The sequence below is a fragment of the Corvus moneduloides genome, chromosome 3 (assembly GCF_009650955.1).
Source record: "Corvus moneduloides isolate bCorMon1 chromosome 3, bCorMon1.pri, whole genome shotgun sequence".
Taxonomy (NCBI): Eukaryota; Metazoa; Chordata; class Aves; order Passeriformes; family Corvidae; genus Corvus; species Corvus moneduloides.
In genome coordinates, this window is record NC_045478.1 from 87,728,456 (window position 1) to 87,747,343 (window position 18,888).

Below are 18,888 nucleotides of genomic sequence, written 5' to 3' on the forward strand. Positions count from 1 at the left end.
ATACGTTCGGCTTCACATTCTTCATTTTGTACTAACTGGTAGGAAAAAGAAAATGTGAAGCAGGTAATCAGGCAGTGAACTTACTAGGGCAGCAGCAGTTTTACTTTCCATGTTATCAGAGACCTGATGCATGCATAATCACATAGTGAGAAAATCAGGCACGGTGATTCTATCTGCTTCAAGATTTCTATCTGTAAAACATGGATAGTGGTGCTTTATAAGAAAGTGATATTTACTTCATATTCTTTCATATTCATTGTTTACCAGTTGCTCTGTATGAAACTCCTTTTGTTTATAAATACTTTTCTGTTTCATCTGCTAGCATAAAGTGTTTCTGACACATCTGTACAGTATGAAAGTATGTACTACTGCTTAAAGTTTCAAGCATATTAATGTGGTTAATGTTACAAACCCAGATGCCTAATTTTTGTGTGTATTGTCTTACATCTGCTTACACATCTGCTTTATCTATTGGCTTTTGATCTTTAACTTGCTATCGTATTCATATGATTTGGCAGTAGCAACCTGATAAACTCTACTGTGTGTTGATAGGTAACTGTCACAAAAAATGAGAAATGTCTGCCCTCTGTCAAAATTGCCCTCTGTCAAGATTAATTTTGGGACTGGAAATGTCTAGACTGTATGGCTGCCATTGGACATTTTCAAAATGTTGGTGAAATGTGTTTATGACATGGTCTACTTTTTTTCCCTTTCCCCATAAGACACTGAACGGTTAAGTGAAGAAATGAAAGATGGCCTCAGGCACCTTGCGCAGACTTTGCAACTGTATTTGAAAACTGAGATCCAGGATGAGTCTCAATTGCCACCTGCAATTGACTTTTTTCAGATCTTCACAAAAGTAAGTGTTAAAATCTGGTTGCTTGACAACTCATAAATTATCCTTTCCTCGTGTTCGCAATTTATTTCTGTGTGGGAGTTCAGTAGATACATTCAGAGTGTGATATATGACAAAGTGAATTCAAACTATTTTTTTTAAATTCAGTCAGTATTTAAGCAGAAGTATAACTTTTCTATAATTGCAACACTTCAGAATTAAAGCAGTAGCCAGAGGATATTATTTCTTTTCTTTTTTTAGAATTGTCATGTTAAAGCTGTTGGGTGAAAAAAAAGCAAGGAAGTTCAAATATAATTGAGTCAATCAACCTAAAATTTTTTTACAGTAATAAAGGGCATATAACATCACTCTTCAGCCTAGAATTTTTCTGCAAAGTGATATATATTTGCAGATATGCTCCCATGCTATTTTGTCATTTAGTAGTATATGCTAATGTTTGTGGTAGTACTGTATCCCACAAGCTCCTTTTTCCAGAGGCGTTGCAGATTATTTATTCTGAAAGACTACATGTAAAGTATTTAAAGTTAGTTTCCACAGTATGTAAAATGTTTGTTGTGTTACTAACTAAGTATTGTTGGCTTTTAGTGTAGATATTTTATTCCATTCAATTCGGGAAGCTAAATTCAAACAATGCTAGCAGAAATATTTTATATGAAGAGTACTCATAGTTTTAACTCCATTTAATTTCTTTGATTCCTAATTGATTGATAAATTCTACCTTAAGATTTGTCTTAAGTTATTTATGTTTTGGTTGTTTTAGTAAGTGTATTCTTATGAAGTAAGCCAAACTATAACATTTCTTTTTCTTCTGATATAAATAAAAGAGTGAGCCTCTTTGAGAGAAATGAAATAAAAATGCTATAAATTTTTTTTTTTTAACATTTAAAAAAAATCTGTTTGCAAAGTTATGGAACCTTCTTTTTTGCTGTGGACAGGAGTAGGACCAATATAATCAACTGTGTTGCTTTTCTGTACTTTTTTTTAGTGGTGATTAGACTGCTGTGATGTAAAGCTGTAATTTTACCTGAGAAACCACTCAGTCTGAAATAGACCAAGTCAAAAGGTTGTATAGATAAAACCTATTATGTAGTACCTCGTCTCCACTGAAGCTGTTTTACTGTCTCTGTTGGCGTGCTGGTTTGGCCTGAACTTTGTCAGATGCATTTCACTTGAAAGATGCACCTTGTGTTATCGGGTGTAGAGGCTTTGTGCAGCTGAAGATAAAACTGGTTATCAGAAGATGATCACTGCCTACTCAGTTTGAACTGAGTTGCAGCTTGTAAGAAATTCTTTCCGAATGTTGTTGCCTTCTATCTAATAAGCAAGCTTAAGATGGAGACTGGCCGTGGTGGCTTTACAGAAACAGCGTGATGATTACTAAACACATTGGAACACTGGTGAAGAAAATAGAGAAGGCTTTTAAATTTTTTATGTACACACATGCACAAGTATGTGCACATATGTGCACCTCCTCTTCCCTCCCATGTATTTTACCAAGGTGATGTAAGTGGCAATCAAAGGCAGAGTGAAAGCCAAGACTTCCCAGCTCCGTATCTTGTTAACTGGAGAACTGGGAATGCTCCTGTTAATGACAACATTTGCTCCACTATGGCTTTGATATCACACAGATATTTTAAACTTGATGTATTCTGCATGTTGACTGTGAATTTTCCCCCACCCTATTGAAAAGGACTGAGTTTTTAAGTTATTGTTCTTTGGTTTGGGGTTTTTTTTGTCCATTAAAGCAGGGCTCATTTCCTTCTTTTGCTCATTCTATTTAGTCTGTGTGGTAGTCTGCCCTGAGAAAATGGAGAGCAAATGGCATCTACCTGTCATGTGTACACATACTTGATATCATTAATACTAAAAAGAGCTGGCAGAAGGGATAGGAGAGTCTGACTGGACAGGTGAGTGGTTGGGAAAAAGAGCTGTCAACAGCCATGTGCTTTACATGAGTAAGATTAGTATCTCGTTCAGAGTTCAGTCAAGCACAACTGTCAAGCTTTTTGTAAGACCTTGTTGTCACTGTCTAATTTTCCATGTGGCATTTTACAGCCTTCCCAATTTGGTTGTCAAACGAGTGTGTTATGAAGTGTGATATTGTATTAAAATATTAATTTAGTATGCCCCCATCCCTAGTGAGGTAGCAGCAGACATTTTCTGCCATTCCCACAGAATGTTTTTTGGAAGCTAAACTGGATGTCCATGCAATTTTTTTTTAATTTATTTTTTTTTTGTTTTGTTTAAGCTGAATAGGGGTGCTTATTTTCAGCAGGTAAAATTTAAGACTTTGGAACTGTAAAGTCTCTGATAAGACTTTTGCAGTCTCTTCTCTGTAGTATAACTCTAAAGAAGACCAGCTGTGATGACTTCCCTGCGTGGTCATAGAATAAAGAAATACTACAGATACATGACTTCAAGATGTAATCTTGTTTTCCCAACTGCTTCCAACATTCCTTTCAAGTTCAGTAGGTGCTTATTCGAACATTGAACTTTTTTGGATCGGTTCTTTCATTGCGTGCCGCAAAAAGATCCAGTCAGAGGTCATTTTTTATTCTGTTTGATGCTGGATCCTCAAGAAGGAAAATAAACAGACTGTCAGACAAAAGAGAAAAATTATCCTGCAGTGAGGTGACTAAATTCCAGATGGTTCTTGGAAAATCTCCAACCTAATTTAGGTCAAAAGAGCTTCTCAGAAGCTCTTTTAAACAGTCCTCCTTCTCTGTTGTCCACTGCTCTTGTCTTTGTGAAAATTAATTACAGTTTTATTCACTTGCCTGTGTTGCTTAATAGGCAGAGAATGCCCCCGAATGCACATTTGTAGAAACTGCCCATTGAAAATCAAGACAATTTTGCCATTTCTTTCCATGGGAGCAGAATTTCACCCCAATGTATTTTTAGTTTGCATGAGACCTGTGGAAAATTCCAGCTGTACTGGATGGGGAGGTGTTTCAGAAGGGTTATGTACCTTTCTTTCTGACAGTGTTGCCCTGTCCTTACTAGACAATTTGCTTTTGTATCAACTGTCCTTTGAGCCGGAGTTGAATTTTCTCATTTTTGTTATCTGATCACTTTTTGGAAGCTTCAGTTTATTTAACATGCCATTTATCAAGGTTGTGACTGTTTTAAAATTCTGATCCTCAGTATTAAACAGAATTATCTACAGCTAATTACGTGGTAAGGCTTTAACTCCACTGAGACATTTTCTAATGTCAAGATAAATTTTTGACAGCGTGGTTTTATGGTTTAATGATGTTTCCATAACCTTGAGATAAAATCAGTCCTTGCTTTTTATTCTTCAGCTTTTACTTACATGTGTTAGGAGGTGGCCTGGAGTCCTTTGAGACATTTAATGGATGCGGGATAAAGAATTAAATTTTTTGTATACATTTATGGTTCTTTTTATACCAGCAGACAGAACCATGTGAACCACTTTAAGACATTGAATAAACTCTGTACCTGCCATGTTGACTGTGAAACTGTGACTCTACTGATGGGAATCAGGCCTAAGATGACTTCTTTTAGATGAAATGTAGGCTTGGCATTTTACATAGAATTGCAACTACTCACACTGTGTCAGAATTGATGTTTTGATGAAACTGTTGATAAACTTTTTGGGAAAGGATGCTGGATTGAAGATTTTAGGGAACCCCATAGAGCAGAGATGATACATAACTCCTGAAGTAAGAGTCTTTTTCTAATTTTTCTGTTGCGCAGAATTTCTCTTTCTGGACAGTATTTTAACCACACATGGGGTGATAGGGACTAGACAAAGGATTTTTGGCTTTCTGAATTTTTCAATCTTTCCTGCAGTTCCAATCTTGACAGCTTTTTGTTATGAACAGATTCTGCTTTGAAAATAGATGTGCTGCTTTCTTTCAGTTCACTGGAGATGTCACACACCTGTATATGTGGGAGGTGAGTAGTCTTCTTTATGCAGGTGGTGGATGTGCTGCTCACCACCCTCCTCTCAGGTGCTGTTCTACTCATTCCTTTTCAGGTCAGTTTAGAATGGACACAGATTGAAGAGCAAAAACAGGTCTGAATGACTGTAGAGCTGTAAGTCTAGGATAGTACAAATAGAAGTATCTGTATGTATTACAAATATGTGCAACTTTTATATGTCAGATTAACTTCTTTTCGTCTCACTTTTTTGAGGTTTGTGAAATTGACATTAAAGTGAAGAAGAGATACAAGTTTGATGCTGTAGGCCAGTCTCTGTGCCCACAAATAGTTTTAACCAAAAGACCAGTTGTCCATTTACGCTGTTGTTGTAGTTGATTTTGTTTTTAACTTCAGAAGAAGTAAGGAGGTTCTATAAAGTGCAGAGGTACATCCCTCAAGAGCCGGTGTCCTAGTCTCTTTAAAATCCTTTGTTCATTTCTCCTATCAAAACTTGGATATATTTTACTTGTTCTTCTAACTTTTCTGTACTTACTTTTTATTCCACTCAATGCTTTGAAAGAATTTCTTTTCAACATAAAAGGTATTAGTACCAATTAAAAAGAAATCTCACTGTTAAAAGGGTTTTAGTATGTATTTGCATAGGCAGAAGAGAACTAGGAGCTGAGCAGTGTCTCTTGGCCTTTGTAAAGTCTGAATACTGAATTATGGTAATATATTTATGTGTTGTTTTAGGTGCAAGTTGAAGGAGATACTAAATGATATGACTGATAAAGTAAGTTTGATCTTCATGTTGCTCCTTCAGATCTTATAGGCATCAGAGAGCGTGTGTTCTCTGAGAAGACCTTGGAATACAAGATACAGCTGCCTGGTCAAGATATTCTTCAGTAATGCCTTCAGTAGGTTACTCTTATTTAGGATTCACTGCTTAACTTAGTAATTCATGTAATTAGGTAAATTAAAATTGATTTGCATCAAGAAAGTCAAAAGAAACACTAGGATAAAGTTATGAGCAGGTTAAGAGTTGTTAAAGACATACAGGTGAAGATTGCTTTCTGATGCTAGGCTTGCTAATCTAATTAACTCTGGATGCACTTGTTCAGTTTCCCAATGATTGGGAGGCTGTGAGTTTTTTTTCCTGGAGACAGGAAAAAAAACCAAGTGCATGTTTAATCCATCAGTGTTCTTTGTGTAATTCAAAGCTAATGTACATTGCTGCCTTGTCTAATGGTAATTTGAAGACCAATACTGACAAATTTATTTTTAGTCACCGCCTAGGAAACTATTTTGCAAAAACCTTTTTATTTTGATTGTTCTTTTTTATTATAAATGCCAAAGTCTTATAACTTCCAGGAATTATTATACCTGAAACAACATTGGTTAGTCTTAGGTGCTCAATATACATTTATGCTTGTTAATCTTAACTCTTTTTGTTTTAGAGTAGTAGGAATATGTTCTTGCTCATCAAACTATATCAGAACTTTCTTCTCTGACTATTGCCATCTGTAAGTCTACTGCATGACATTTGTGATTATCTTTTTACCTACATTGCTATTGATTTAGTATTTCTGTTGATAAAGTTTTGTTTGGTGGGAATATGGACATGGTGTGTCCTCTCTCCTGTACTCTATGTGTGTGGTTTTAACCTTTTGAAAGCTTCACACTTACAGCTGTGAAGAACTGAGTTGCAATCATCAGAAATATTGTGTCACTGCCACTATAATTTCAGGAGAATTTTTCAGTACTCTCTTTCCGGTGTATGTCTGAACGTAACAGAAATCATTCTGATGGATCTTCATATTTGTACTGAGCAAACATGAATGATCACTTGCCTAACATGTATTGTTGATTCTGGGTTGCTGTCTTACCTAGTAAGAGGGTTTTCTTGTTTTGTGGTGGGTTTTTTTGTTTGTTTTCTTTTTTTTTTTAATTTTTTAGTGTAGGACTGAAAAGGACCCAGGTGGCCAGGACTTAATTACCATTATTTTTCCTAATTCTGCTCAGACCATATCCACAAAAGACACTGTTTAAAAAGCCAATGGTGTCTGACGTGATATACATCAGTCTGTTTTCTGACACCGTTATGGAAGTGAACTGGAAGCAGTAATAATAAAAAGCTTTAGTGGTTGTATCAATTGGAATACATGCAAAAAAATGTGTGGAGTGAGGCACCTTTTACATTTAGGAAAAGGCAGCATGAAGCAAGGTCATGGAGATGTTTCGTAAAGATCTGAGTAGTAAATGAAAACCATTTACATCCTCTATCAGCAATTTTAAGAGCCTCTAATTGAGGAGGATAACTGCTTGCAGTGCTGTTGGCAGCAAAGTGTTCTATCCTTGTCTTTAGGATGACCTGCACTGGGGTTGCTTAAAGCATTTTTTGTTTGTTTGTTTTGGCTGGGGCAGAGCTAGAATTTTGTGTGGAAGGATTATTAATCAGCTCTGAGACTTGTTCAACATGTTTTATAGATGAAAAGGCAAAAAGCTCTTTTCCTTCCAGAATGACATTGCAGTAGATTGATAGTTGAAAAATACCATGCTCTTGGAATATAGGATGGGGAGCCATGTATTTGTGGTGCTGTTGTTGACTTGCTATATTCTGAGCTGCTTCAGAATCTCTCCAAAAATGAGTATAACATCCGTCTAAGGTATGCTGTAGAGCTAAATAGCTGTTACAGTTTAAGTATCAATTGAGGGTGCAACAAGTGCTGTCTCATGTAGGCATTTCAGTGGGTGTCAATTAAATTATACCTACCTACATAAAATTCAGTCCTCAAAAGTGTGTTCTCTCCCTATTCCTCAATATATATCTTTTTGCTTTAACTGTAATTGTGGTGTGCCATGTTCTATTTCATTAAAACTACTCCTAAGTTTGTTGTAGAAATAAGGTGGAAAAAGAAACAATTAGGCCATGATACTGACTCAATAGCATAATCAAATTGATCCTGTGTTTCAGTATGGATGAGCAGCTGTCACAACGTGGTTGTAGCACTGATGCGCTGCAGGCTGGCGTGAGATCGCTTAGTTTGTGCCATAGCAACCCGAGCTGACAAAGGCTGTTTTAAATAGTACATGTCCTATTTAAGTCATGATAGTACATGACAGTGCTTATGGATATTCTGCAATAGTGGCTGGCAGCAGATCCTGCAAGCAAGGTGCAAGAGCTCTGCTATTGACAGCCAGGATGATTTGTCACAGCTTTCCTGCTTGCCTCTCCCTACACGCCTACACTGGAAGTTCCCATGCTGTCCCCAGGTAACTTAGATGTAGATTGACTGGCAGAGTCAGATCTGGGAATATTTCTTTTAGGAGATCATCTAATTTGCCTTAGTGATTTAATTTTTTCTCCCCCTTTCCTCCTGATTATGTAAATATTGACTAGACTTTTTTCATGCCTATAATCACAAATAAATTGTATTTATTCTTACAGATCCTTTGAAACTTTCTGTGCTGGTTATGGGCTTTTTGAAATTTTAAATGTGTTCATTCAAATGTGCCCCTAATGTCATAGCTACTGCAGATAATGGATTTGAACTTATCTCCCTTCTGAATTTAAAGTAATTGTGGGCTGTTGTTAAAGTTTTTATAATCACTTTTGGAAATCTGGAAGTATTTTTCTAGTTTAAAATAGAAATTTGCAGTAATAAAGCTTTCTTCCTTCTCCCATTCCACAAGAATATTCTTCATTCTATCAACAAACCTCGTGCTTTGCCTGTACTCACAAATATAAAATTCATCTTCTTTCTTCTTCCATTAACATCAAGGCCAAGGTTTCATTCAGCTTTCAGAGGAAAGTGGTTTGGACACGCACTCTTTGATGGGTATTTTTACGCATCACAAGGTCATGGAAGTCAGAGTTATCTACACTCATGTAAATAGATGGGATGTGGTGATATGTGGCTACTAGTCAAGATAGAAATGGTGAAGTGCTTACCTACTGCTTTATCAACATTCATTCAGTGTTGTGGGTGAAAATTACTGTGCCTGTTTGGCCCTCTTCCTCTTCTTGGAAGATAGTGAAGAAGGGCGAATACATTGTTGTCTGTGACATCAGTGCTTTCTGCTATGCCGAAATTATGTAGACTAAGTAATGCTGACATGTTTCTCACTTTGTAGTAATTTCAGCCTTTAAGCTCATTCTCAAAAAAATCTGTATTTGAAACAGCAACTTGCACAGTGTGCATTTGTGCTCTCTAATCTTCTGAAAGAGTCATGTTTGCTTTTATACTTTATGAGTATGAGGTAAAATTCTATGATCTGGCTGATAGTGAGAAGCTGTTGCAACAGCATAGAATTGCTTGTTTTGCTCTTAAGCTTCCAACTTTTTCTTTGTATTTTTATGTGTTTGGGGTTTTTTTAACCTGCGTCAATATCCATCATCCTGGTGATAAATTAAATGGCATAAATTTGAACCAAGCACCTCTCTAAATGAGAGATTTCATTTGCCTAGGTTTTATAATTAATGATGCATGTATTGACTATTTTTTTGTGTATTAAAAAGTGAAGTACAGTCCATAGTTTTATAAAAAATTATGTAGTAGCTGAAGAAGCAGCTTGTGAGAATATGATAATGTTGGAATTTTCCTAGTGGATTTGGACCAATGACAGATACGAGTCCAACATAATTTGCTGCCTTAGTTATACAAGATCATTATGTTTTTCATTCCATAGCAATTTTTTCTTCATTAAATTATCCTTTCAGGCATATCAGTTGGATTGTAATTTTTAATTTAAGTTCCAGTTTATTTGTTTGGAAAGCCACAGTTCTGAAAACCTCCAGTGGTAAAGCTTAGTGTTAAAGCAGTACTTCACCAGTTTGCCCCCATTCTGTCAGTTTACTCAGGCCCAAAATTTGTACAGTTGCCTGGATGATGTACCCAGGCTGACTCCAGAGCCGAGTGATGGCAGGAGTGACCAAGAGGAGGATTCAGCTTGTTGTCTTAATGTCCTTGTACCTGTTAGTTAAATCAGGAATAAGTGCATTTAACCATCTCGTATAAAAAGAATATGCTTGAGATGAATTAACAGTGGCTGCTGAGAACCACAGCAAGATTTGTACCATCATCTTCAGCATGAGTGGACCACAAGGTATAAAAAAGAAAAGCAATTTGGGTTAATTGTCTCAACTGTGGTTTTGAAAAATATCTTTTTCTGGTTAACTTTAACTTTACACAGTTACCTAAAAAACTTCTTGGCTTAATGAAGATGTTAATGGATGTGCTTCCTATACATTATTGAACTGTCTTTGTAATATCTTGTCATGGCTGAAATTAGAGAATATAAGAACCTTTAAACAAAAAGTACTCAGTAAGACCAGAATGTTGTGCAACATTAATGGTTCTTATTTGCAAGCTTGCATCTTCTTGGAAGCAGCTGAATTTCGGTAGAGTTCTGACATCCCACAGTGGCCCTGGCTGTTGCTGGTGGTATCAGTAGAAAATACATCATAGTGCATGCTCTTGAGTCAGGGCTAAAAGTGAATCTGTGTCTGGCTCCAAGACCTGAGAGATCACAAATCTCCATAACCACACAAATTGTGTAAATACAGGAAAACACTGCCAAATAAAAAGAGATGTGTCTGGTAGCTTTGTATTCTGGAAGAAACTATCATCCATTGGTACAGATCTGCTGGGGAAGCAAACTGAAAGAGCTGGAGTATCCACAGCAGCAAGAGATTTTTGACCATGAAATAGCCTATTGTTTGGGAGAAGAGTAAGCATCTGCTTTCCAGGCATGGTGCTGCCAGCTATATTTCTTTGAGGGTTTTATCTTCAAATCAAGGAATTGCACTAGAGAAAAGAGAATAAATAAATTTTATGCTGGCAAACCTGTCCATGATATAAGCAAACCAAGCAGCCCAGTTTAGTAGCTCCAAAATGGTATGATTTCTAGTAACTCTTTTACTACTAAGTGTTGTAGATTCACAAGAAATTAAATTTGAAAATTAATTTTATGATAATTCAGTTTCTAGATGAGATGGGTGAGAGAAATGTGAAGACTCATAAGAAAGGCACAGAAAGAGAAAAACAAGCCTGCTTAGTAGGGCATGGTGTTTTCCAGTTAAGCCTGAGACAACATTTGAGCACCATTGTTTGTTGCCAGAGCATGTCTTGTTTTTTTGGAATGAGCATACAGGTATTTGTAGAAATTTAAGTGAATGTGCCTAAGTGTGAGAAATGGAGGCGATGAGAGGCTGGTGAGTTCCTACTCATTTGTGTAGTTCATCATATTCTATATTAATTTTTTGCTAGCATTAACCTGAACACATAAGGGGAAGTGAGAAGCTGTGAATATATGTCACTATATGCTTTTAATTGTGCTGTCTTGCTGATACCCCCTTGACTGGAGTTCTGTTGTCAGTGTGCAGTTTGAGGAGGTTTCTCTGGACCCCATTTTTCCATTGCTGTGGCAGAGGGGAGAAATGGTGCATAGGCAGGAATAAGATGAAGCTTGTTGCATCCAGCTTGTTGGATCAAACAAGCATATAATAACAGTAATATGTATTTATCTGCTGCCTTCTCCTGAACTGTTTGACTCTAGACTTCTCACAGTCAGCTTTCCAAGATGGGAAGGTAGGAGTGTGTTACATGCTGTCATTCAGTGGCAATTGATATTTAGTTGAGATAGCATTAAGTAGGGAATGCTTGATTGTCTGATGATAATTCTGTAATTAGTATTCTTAGTGATTAGAAATCTCCTTGGGTCTCATGAAATTATTTATTTTCATGTAGCAATAAGAATTAAGGTGTGTATCTGCAGCTTGGCAAGTTTCTCCTGGTGTCTCATCTTTCCGGTCGGTAGCTGTTGTATGTCTTCTGCTGTTTCAGTGGAGATATGTTAGTTGTCTTAGTTCTTTATGGCAGAAAAAGAAACAACTCTTTTAGACCAACAAAATTTGCTTACTTGTTATGGTGCTACTAATAAAAGCACTCAGCAAATGAGAAGCTCTGAGTCCCACTTTTTAGAATCAAAATTGCACAGAGAATTTGGAGGACCTTCAAGAGGTAGGGCAGGTGGCTATTCTAGCTCATGAAAGCAAATGATGTTGATTAAATACAGGTAATGATCGATTGTGGAATTTAGAATAGTGAGGCAAAGTGACTTTGATTTATTGTTCCAAATAAAGCTGAGTTCTGAGAAAAAAAGATACAGTAAAAGATCTGGCCATGGGATCCTACAATGTTCACTTGATCTTTTTGGAAACTAACTAGCTTTGTTTAAATAGTCAATTTTGCTCTTCTCTCAGTAACACTGATTTTATAACTGGGTCTAAATGGAAAGAAAACCAACAGATTTTTATATCCAGAATGCCTGAAAGATTTTTAAGGCTGAAAGATAATTTTGCATTGTGATGGTGATCTACTGTTCTGGTTGAGATTGCAGATCTGTACTGAGATCATGTGCCCAGGCATATATGTGCTGTTTGACTTGGGTATCCATTCTGACCCTGTGACCTTGTGCTCAATCTTGTGTGTTAAGATCCTAGTAAATTGAGAGTCTCATCCTTGATTTAATGGGATTTGGGACAAGATGTGAATATACTCATTGCTTCTTAAGAGCAAGCAGGGAACAAAACTTGAATTCTTCCCACACTGATTTGTTGCCAGAAGCTGCCTGCATTCACTCACGTGTCATTCTGTCTTGGTAAGTCAATCTGCCTCCACTTATCTGCCTTAGCTCTTCTGTGTTCTGGGCGATGTTGTATTTGAATTATGTTCAGCACAGTGTATGTGAAATGTACACCATGGAATGATTGTTAGCACTAGCAGCATTGCACATGCTGTTCTGCTATAGGTTAGGAAGAATTAATTAGCACTGCTATTATTAAAGTGTTACTAATTAATGTTACACTGTAGTCATATGCTGTAAAAAGTTTTCAATAATCTGTTCAATAAGCTGTTTCACATATGTAACAGACATATGTTGTTATGCAAAAAAAAGGTAACTGAAATCAGGATTGCCTCGGGTTTTACTTGATGTAGATGCATTTTCTGGAGAAAATGAAACTGAAGTCTTACAGATCACACAAGACCTGTGTACGTGTAGGTTCTACAGAACAGAATACGTGAGTCTATGATCTTTGAATCCCTAAGAGAAGACCTTTAATGAAGCTTGACTTTATGCCAGAATGCTCTGAAATGAGTTTGAAAATATTATTGATGTGTTTGTTATATGTTAAGGCACTCAGCTTCATAAAGGAATGCTAGAGAACTTTGGAAGTTAGGATGAAAACTACTTTAGAAGTATTTCCTATGAAAACACCCTTGATCTCTGATGCTTCCATATGGCTGTGACAAATGTTTCTGCTCCTTTATTCAAACTGGCAGGGAATCTGCAATTAAAGTATAGAAAGATGCACTAGAAAAAAAAAAGCAAACCACCACGTCTTCCTTTTGAGAATTCAACTGGATTTCCTAGCTATAGGGATATTTTTATTTGTAGAAAAGTAAGACATGCCTGGAAATGCAGAAGGCTGCTTTGATGCTCTCTTGAGACATCTGTCCTTGATTAGCTGCTTGAATCAGTGTTGTTGTGTGTTTGTGCCTCGTTGCCAGGGAAGCCATCACTGATAACTTCTTTTGAGAAAGAAAAAGCAGCAGATGAAAATGTACTCGTTTGCTGCTTCATTCTGAGTTTGAAATGTTCCCCAAATTAACTCTTACACATTTCATTTTTTGAGGGCTTTGTGGTTTTGTGACTGAATAATTGGGAAATAAATTTGAAGACTTATATGTAAAAGCATAAGGGATGGAAAAGACACTTAAAAAAACGTTGAGCTAGGGTTCATCCATTCACAACTATCATGTGATATAAAAGATATCCTGTAAACAGCATTTGATTATGCAGTTATTTGTATTAATGGGCTTAACCCAGAAAGACTTTTTTTGGATGTATTCCTAGTAGTTGGTAAGTTAAAAGAAGCAATTACCTTTTATATCTTCTAATGTGAGACAAACTCTTTGTCTGATGTCGAGTAGTTTAAATTTCAACAGCTGTTGCCAACGGCGTACCTGTCTAAGCTAAATAGCTTTTGGATTGCACCAAAATACTTCGAATAAAATTCTTTTAATAATGAGTGCTTTTGGGAATTTCTGAAACTCCCTTAATTGTAAGGAACTGTCAGTGCCTAGACTGAAAAAGATTGTTAAATTCAAATACAAAAAAAACAACCCAAGCCATTTTATTTTTTACTTATTTCCAAGCAAATGGAGAATTGAAATTTAATCAGTCAGTGACAGTGAAATAAATAATTTAGTTTTTTGAAGTAATTTTTATAGTTTTCCAGTGGTTGTGTCTTATACACATGTAGAGACAAGGCTAGGATAACAATACTGAGATTCTTTGAGTGGTGCATTTATTACAGAGGAATTCCTAAGGACTTTAAATCAGTGTTGGTTTTCCTCCTAACCAAAACGCACCATCTTCCCAGAAAAGAGGGAAAGCCATTGCAATACTTAAAACTTCATAAACAGCTTTAGTATTGCTGTTCTTTTAGGAAAGGTGTGTCTTTCACTTTGGATCTCAATGACTTTCTCATTGGTCTGTCCAAATGAGTCTGGTAATGCCATGCTTGCAGAACTGCATCCTGTGAAAATTTCTGGCTGCAGGAAAGCATTGTTGCAAGCAGAACAGGTCTGTAGGCAGAGGTATTTTCTACAGGCTGGGAAGGTTTGAAGAGAGCAGAAGAGGCAATCCAAAGGTTATTTGATCATGGATTTTTTTATAGGATGCCAAAAAAAAAAAAAAAAAAAAAGAAGGCATTTCACCACAGTGTTTATTTTCTCTTCTTGCAGTGTAACTGGATTAACAGATAATCCATACTGTAAATAATATTAGTGTTATTTGTAACTGCTTTCTGCATTTTGGGTAATGCTACTCTATGTGTGTCATGAAACCAGTACATGGAGATAAAACAAGAATATAAGAGGTAATCAGTTTATTTTAACCATGATTTTCTATCAGCCTGCTGCTTTTGTGAAGACAGTAGTTATATTTGGACATGACATGATGTAGAAATTTTCAGCAAAATCCCTCATGAATTTTATGGTTGCGGTGGAGTTATTTCTGCCCTTTAAAAAGTGTGTTGTTACAGAAGTGACATAAGACTTAATGGGACTCTTCTTTCTTATAATTTAAAATGTATCATTGCCTTTGGTGGAAGCTGAGCTAGAAAACAGGAATGCTGATCATGTGTGACATGATCTAGGATTGAATTTCTTACGTTTTTATTCCTTTTGGCATTCAGTATTTATCTGAAATTTCTTTTTTTTTAGTATTAGAAAACACAGGGAAGAATAATCTCAATGCTTCTTTATTATGACTGGTATTTCTGTGTAGGCTCAGCTTTGTTAGGAAAACCAGTTGTGACTGCTGGGTAATTATAGGGTTGGGATTGCCCTTGGAAAGCCAGATGCAGTAGGTTACTGTGCATGAATTAAAAGCTGGCAGACATTTTGGCTTTCTTTAAAGGGATGTTGTTGTTGATAGTGACTTTTTTATTTTGATAGATTAGTTTCCAGACTCATTTATCTTTATTAAAAAGGGGCTATATCAAGCTTTTGCGGGCCAATTTGGACTGTTTTGAATAACATGCCTGGTGTTTAAAAGTGGTCTTCAGAAACTGCTTTGTTAATGGAGGTTCTATTTGTTCCTGTTCTCTTACTAAACGGTTTGAAAAGGGTGGAACTAGTTCACATCAAAGCTCTGGTTTCTCTAACAGCCTGTTGGCATCAAATAAGTTAATCTGAACTAGGTTAGTATATTGTGATCTAATCATATTAATGCAATGATTTTCTTCTTTTAAAAATACTGTTATAATTTAAAAGATTGGCATTTCCTGAACCTTGAACCTGAAAAAATAAGCTCTCGTATGTTTGACTCAACCCCTTTTATTTTCCTTTCTGTTTAAATACAGAAAATAGTAACTATTCTTATTCTTCTTAACTATTCTCAAGAAACTGCTTGACATGCCTGGAGAAAAGAAGCAAGAAAGGCTGAAGTAAGGGCTTGGGTAGCCTTTTCCTATTCTCCCAATTAGAATTTCCTATTCTCCCAATTCAGATAGGGAGATACCAGATCAATGAGAAAAGGGCCAGAGTTTCGACTACAGTGGCATTTTATGTAGCATATCACAGTAAACAAGCTTTGGATCTTATGGCAAATGGTTTTAATGAAGCCCTTTATAAAAGGAGTAAAACACCTAGTGTTTTAAATTTGGAGATTTTCCCTGGTTTTGTTGCTATACCAAACAGACCAAGAGATTTATGAGATTCTGAAATGCTATAGAACATTTTTAATAACTTAAAAATATTCTTGATTGGCATGATACAGAATAAACGGCAACTCATCCTTGTGGCTGAAGCCTGATCCTCACTTTCCCTGTTGTGGACAAAAGGATGCAGGAAAAGGGGAGGAGGAGGAGTATAACAGGACAAGTAAAAGTTTTCATTTGGTGACTTATTTATTTTTGGTCCATATGCATTGGATCAAATATGCTGGGTAGCTACAGACAAGTTACGAGTTGGCAGGTTTGCCTTGACAGCTGTTACCTTGGGCTTGGGAATATTCTCCCTCATCAGTGGTACCATCTGGCTGCTCTGACATGATATTTCTACTTCATCAGTCTTTGGTAAGTGGGGTGGAGCTGTGGGAGCCGTTTCATCCTGTGTTTCTAATGCTGTGTTGCTGTAGTGCTGTTATGTGTTGGAAGTCAGAGATCAAAATGTAAGGCCTGAGGGGAGAAGATAACATCAGATTTGTCATGTCTTAGACTTGCGTGACTGCTGGTCTGCTGATTTGAAAATAAAGTCAGTGTCAGTTTTAAAATGAATACAGCCTTTGGCTCAGGAAATTCCTAAGGCAGAGGTTGGTGGGTACTGAGATGGATGTATTGGTGGAAAGATCCCCCTCTCTCTGTGTATTTACTACCCCTTTTCACAAAGAATCTGGTGTGGGGTGGTCAGAAACATGTTACTGTGCTTGCGCATCCACATTTGTGTAGACCTGGAATAGCTGTCCTTAAATGATGATTTGTTAATCCTGTTTATCAAAAGTAACCTGGTGATCTGTGATCCTACCTCTGGAATTCCTCATGTCAACTCGCCTTCATGAGAATAAGAATTAAAAGTCCCCAACAGAGTAAAATTAAATCTTATGTGTTTCAAATGCATAGAAATCTTTTACCTAGATGACATTATTAAACTGGATGGATATTAAATTGTGTACGAAATTGTAGCGATCACTGTAAATCTTTATCCTTATAATGCACACTGCTCATTTTTGTATGTTCATATGCACTCTCCATACCATGTGAAAATCATTTAACTGGTGTAAATACAGGTAGTTTTGCTGATTCCAGTGGAGAACATTGGGCAGTGCAGCTCTACGCTGCTTTCCAGAACCAAAGTATAATGGTCGCTAGCAAGGGGGCAGCTGATTTATAACATAGATTTTATGGTCAATAGGTGGAAATTATCTGTATTTGATTTTTATGTGGGAAAGTGAACAAATAAATTACTTTTGTCCTTTCATAGGGATGATGTACATGCCTGCTACATTAAGAAGGTGTTTAGATGAAAATATAGAGCTGTTGGCTAAAATATTAGCAGTTATCGTTATATTTATAAACAAAGGAATAAAACACAGCACCAGTCTGTATCTTTGCTGTTCTTTTTTAGTATATTTAATACAAAAAAAAAGTGTTGTGGGAGTTTGTTTGTTTGGGGTTTTTTTGGTGATTTTTATTATTTGCTTTTCTTTTTTTCACCATTTTTGCTTATCTTTTTCTCACCATAAAGATGACGTTCAATCAGTATTTAAAAAGAAAAGATTTAGCATGCACCAGTTATTTTCCACTTTGTCCTGATGATGTTACTGTCAAATACAAAATATTCTCAATAAAGATAATATATGGGCAAAAATCAAATGTTACCAAATCAGTCTTAACTGATTTAGTGTGTAGAAAAGGTGGCACAGGGGAGACCTGAGCAGCATGTCGGTCTCTTCCGAGTAACAGGTGGTAGGACAAGAGGAAATGGCCTCAAGTTGTGTAAAGGGGGGGTTAGGTTGGATATTAAGAATGTTTTTTCATGGAAAGAGTTGTCGAGCATTAGAACAGGCTACCCAGGGAAGTGCTGGAGTCACCATCCCTGGAGGTGTTTAAACAATGTGTAAATGTGGCACTTAGGAACCTGCTTTATTGGCGGCCTTGGCAGTGTTAGGTTTATGGTTGGACTTGATTTTAAACGTCTTTTCCAGCCTAAATGATCCTGTGATTCTATGACCTTGTAGAAAATAGATCCTTCCTAAACTAATTATAGAATCTTATTGATGGGTTTACGTGTTTGGTGGAGAAAGATAATACTGCTATTAAACCAAGTTTTATCTTTCTGCTCATGTAAATTAAGCATAAAGTAGATCACATGCTAACTAAAAGCCTTGCAGAATTTTACGGTTATCATAGCATTCATTGAAAATGAGAATATTCCCTGTACGTGCTTTTTTGATGTCTGACTCACAGGAGTAGATTCTTGACCTTGTGCTATTTAACACTTTAGTAAGAGTCTTTGCAGCCGATGATGACTTTATACATTTCCCCGAGCACTAACAAAAGACTAGGCTAAACTAAAGCTGCTTGGTAAGACATTGGGATGAACCCAGACTTTTTATTTCAATACAGACAATATTTATTCCATTGTATTGTTACCCTGTGAATTGTAACGCTGTCCATGTTATTAATTGTTGTCTTCCCTAATGGGGGAGACATGTAGATTTTTGCCAGGAGGGAAAAGGAGGTGAATGGGACTTCATGCTTCTCAGTCTCCAGATGGGTGTTTATTAATTCTTATCTAAGGAGTACAAGCCACTGGCATGGCCTAGACATAGCACAGAGCAGAGAATGCAGCAAGAAGATGACTTGTCAAGATCTCACAGCCTTTTTAAAGGTAAATTACCCAATGAAAGCTTAAAATGCAAGATATTTTCACTTTTTTACCAGTGTCCAACAAGTTCCTAAATCATGTAGACAGGAACTGCGGAATTCTTTATCCAATCATCCCGAACCACTATTGCTGCAAAATATGGAGTTAGTGAAGAAGGAGAAAGAAGCTTTTAACTACAACTTATCCTCC

General features: G+C 36.5%; 1 protein-coding gene across 7 annotated transcripts in view; it reads left to right on the plus strand.

The window, feature by feature from the left end:
* SMYD3 (SET and MYND domain containing 3) overlaps window positions 1–18,888 on the plus strand; it is a 397,555-nt gene that overhangs the window by 57,937 nt on the left and 320,730 nt on the right. For all 7 annotated transcript variants that reach the window (XM_032102627.1, XM_032102629.1, XM_032102628.1 and 4 more), the window contains one exon: window positions 723–859. In XM_032102627.1, coding sequence (XP_031958518.1) covers window positions 723–859 — 137 coding nt within the window. The remainder of the gene's footprint in view (window positions 1–722; window positions 860–18,888) is intronic.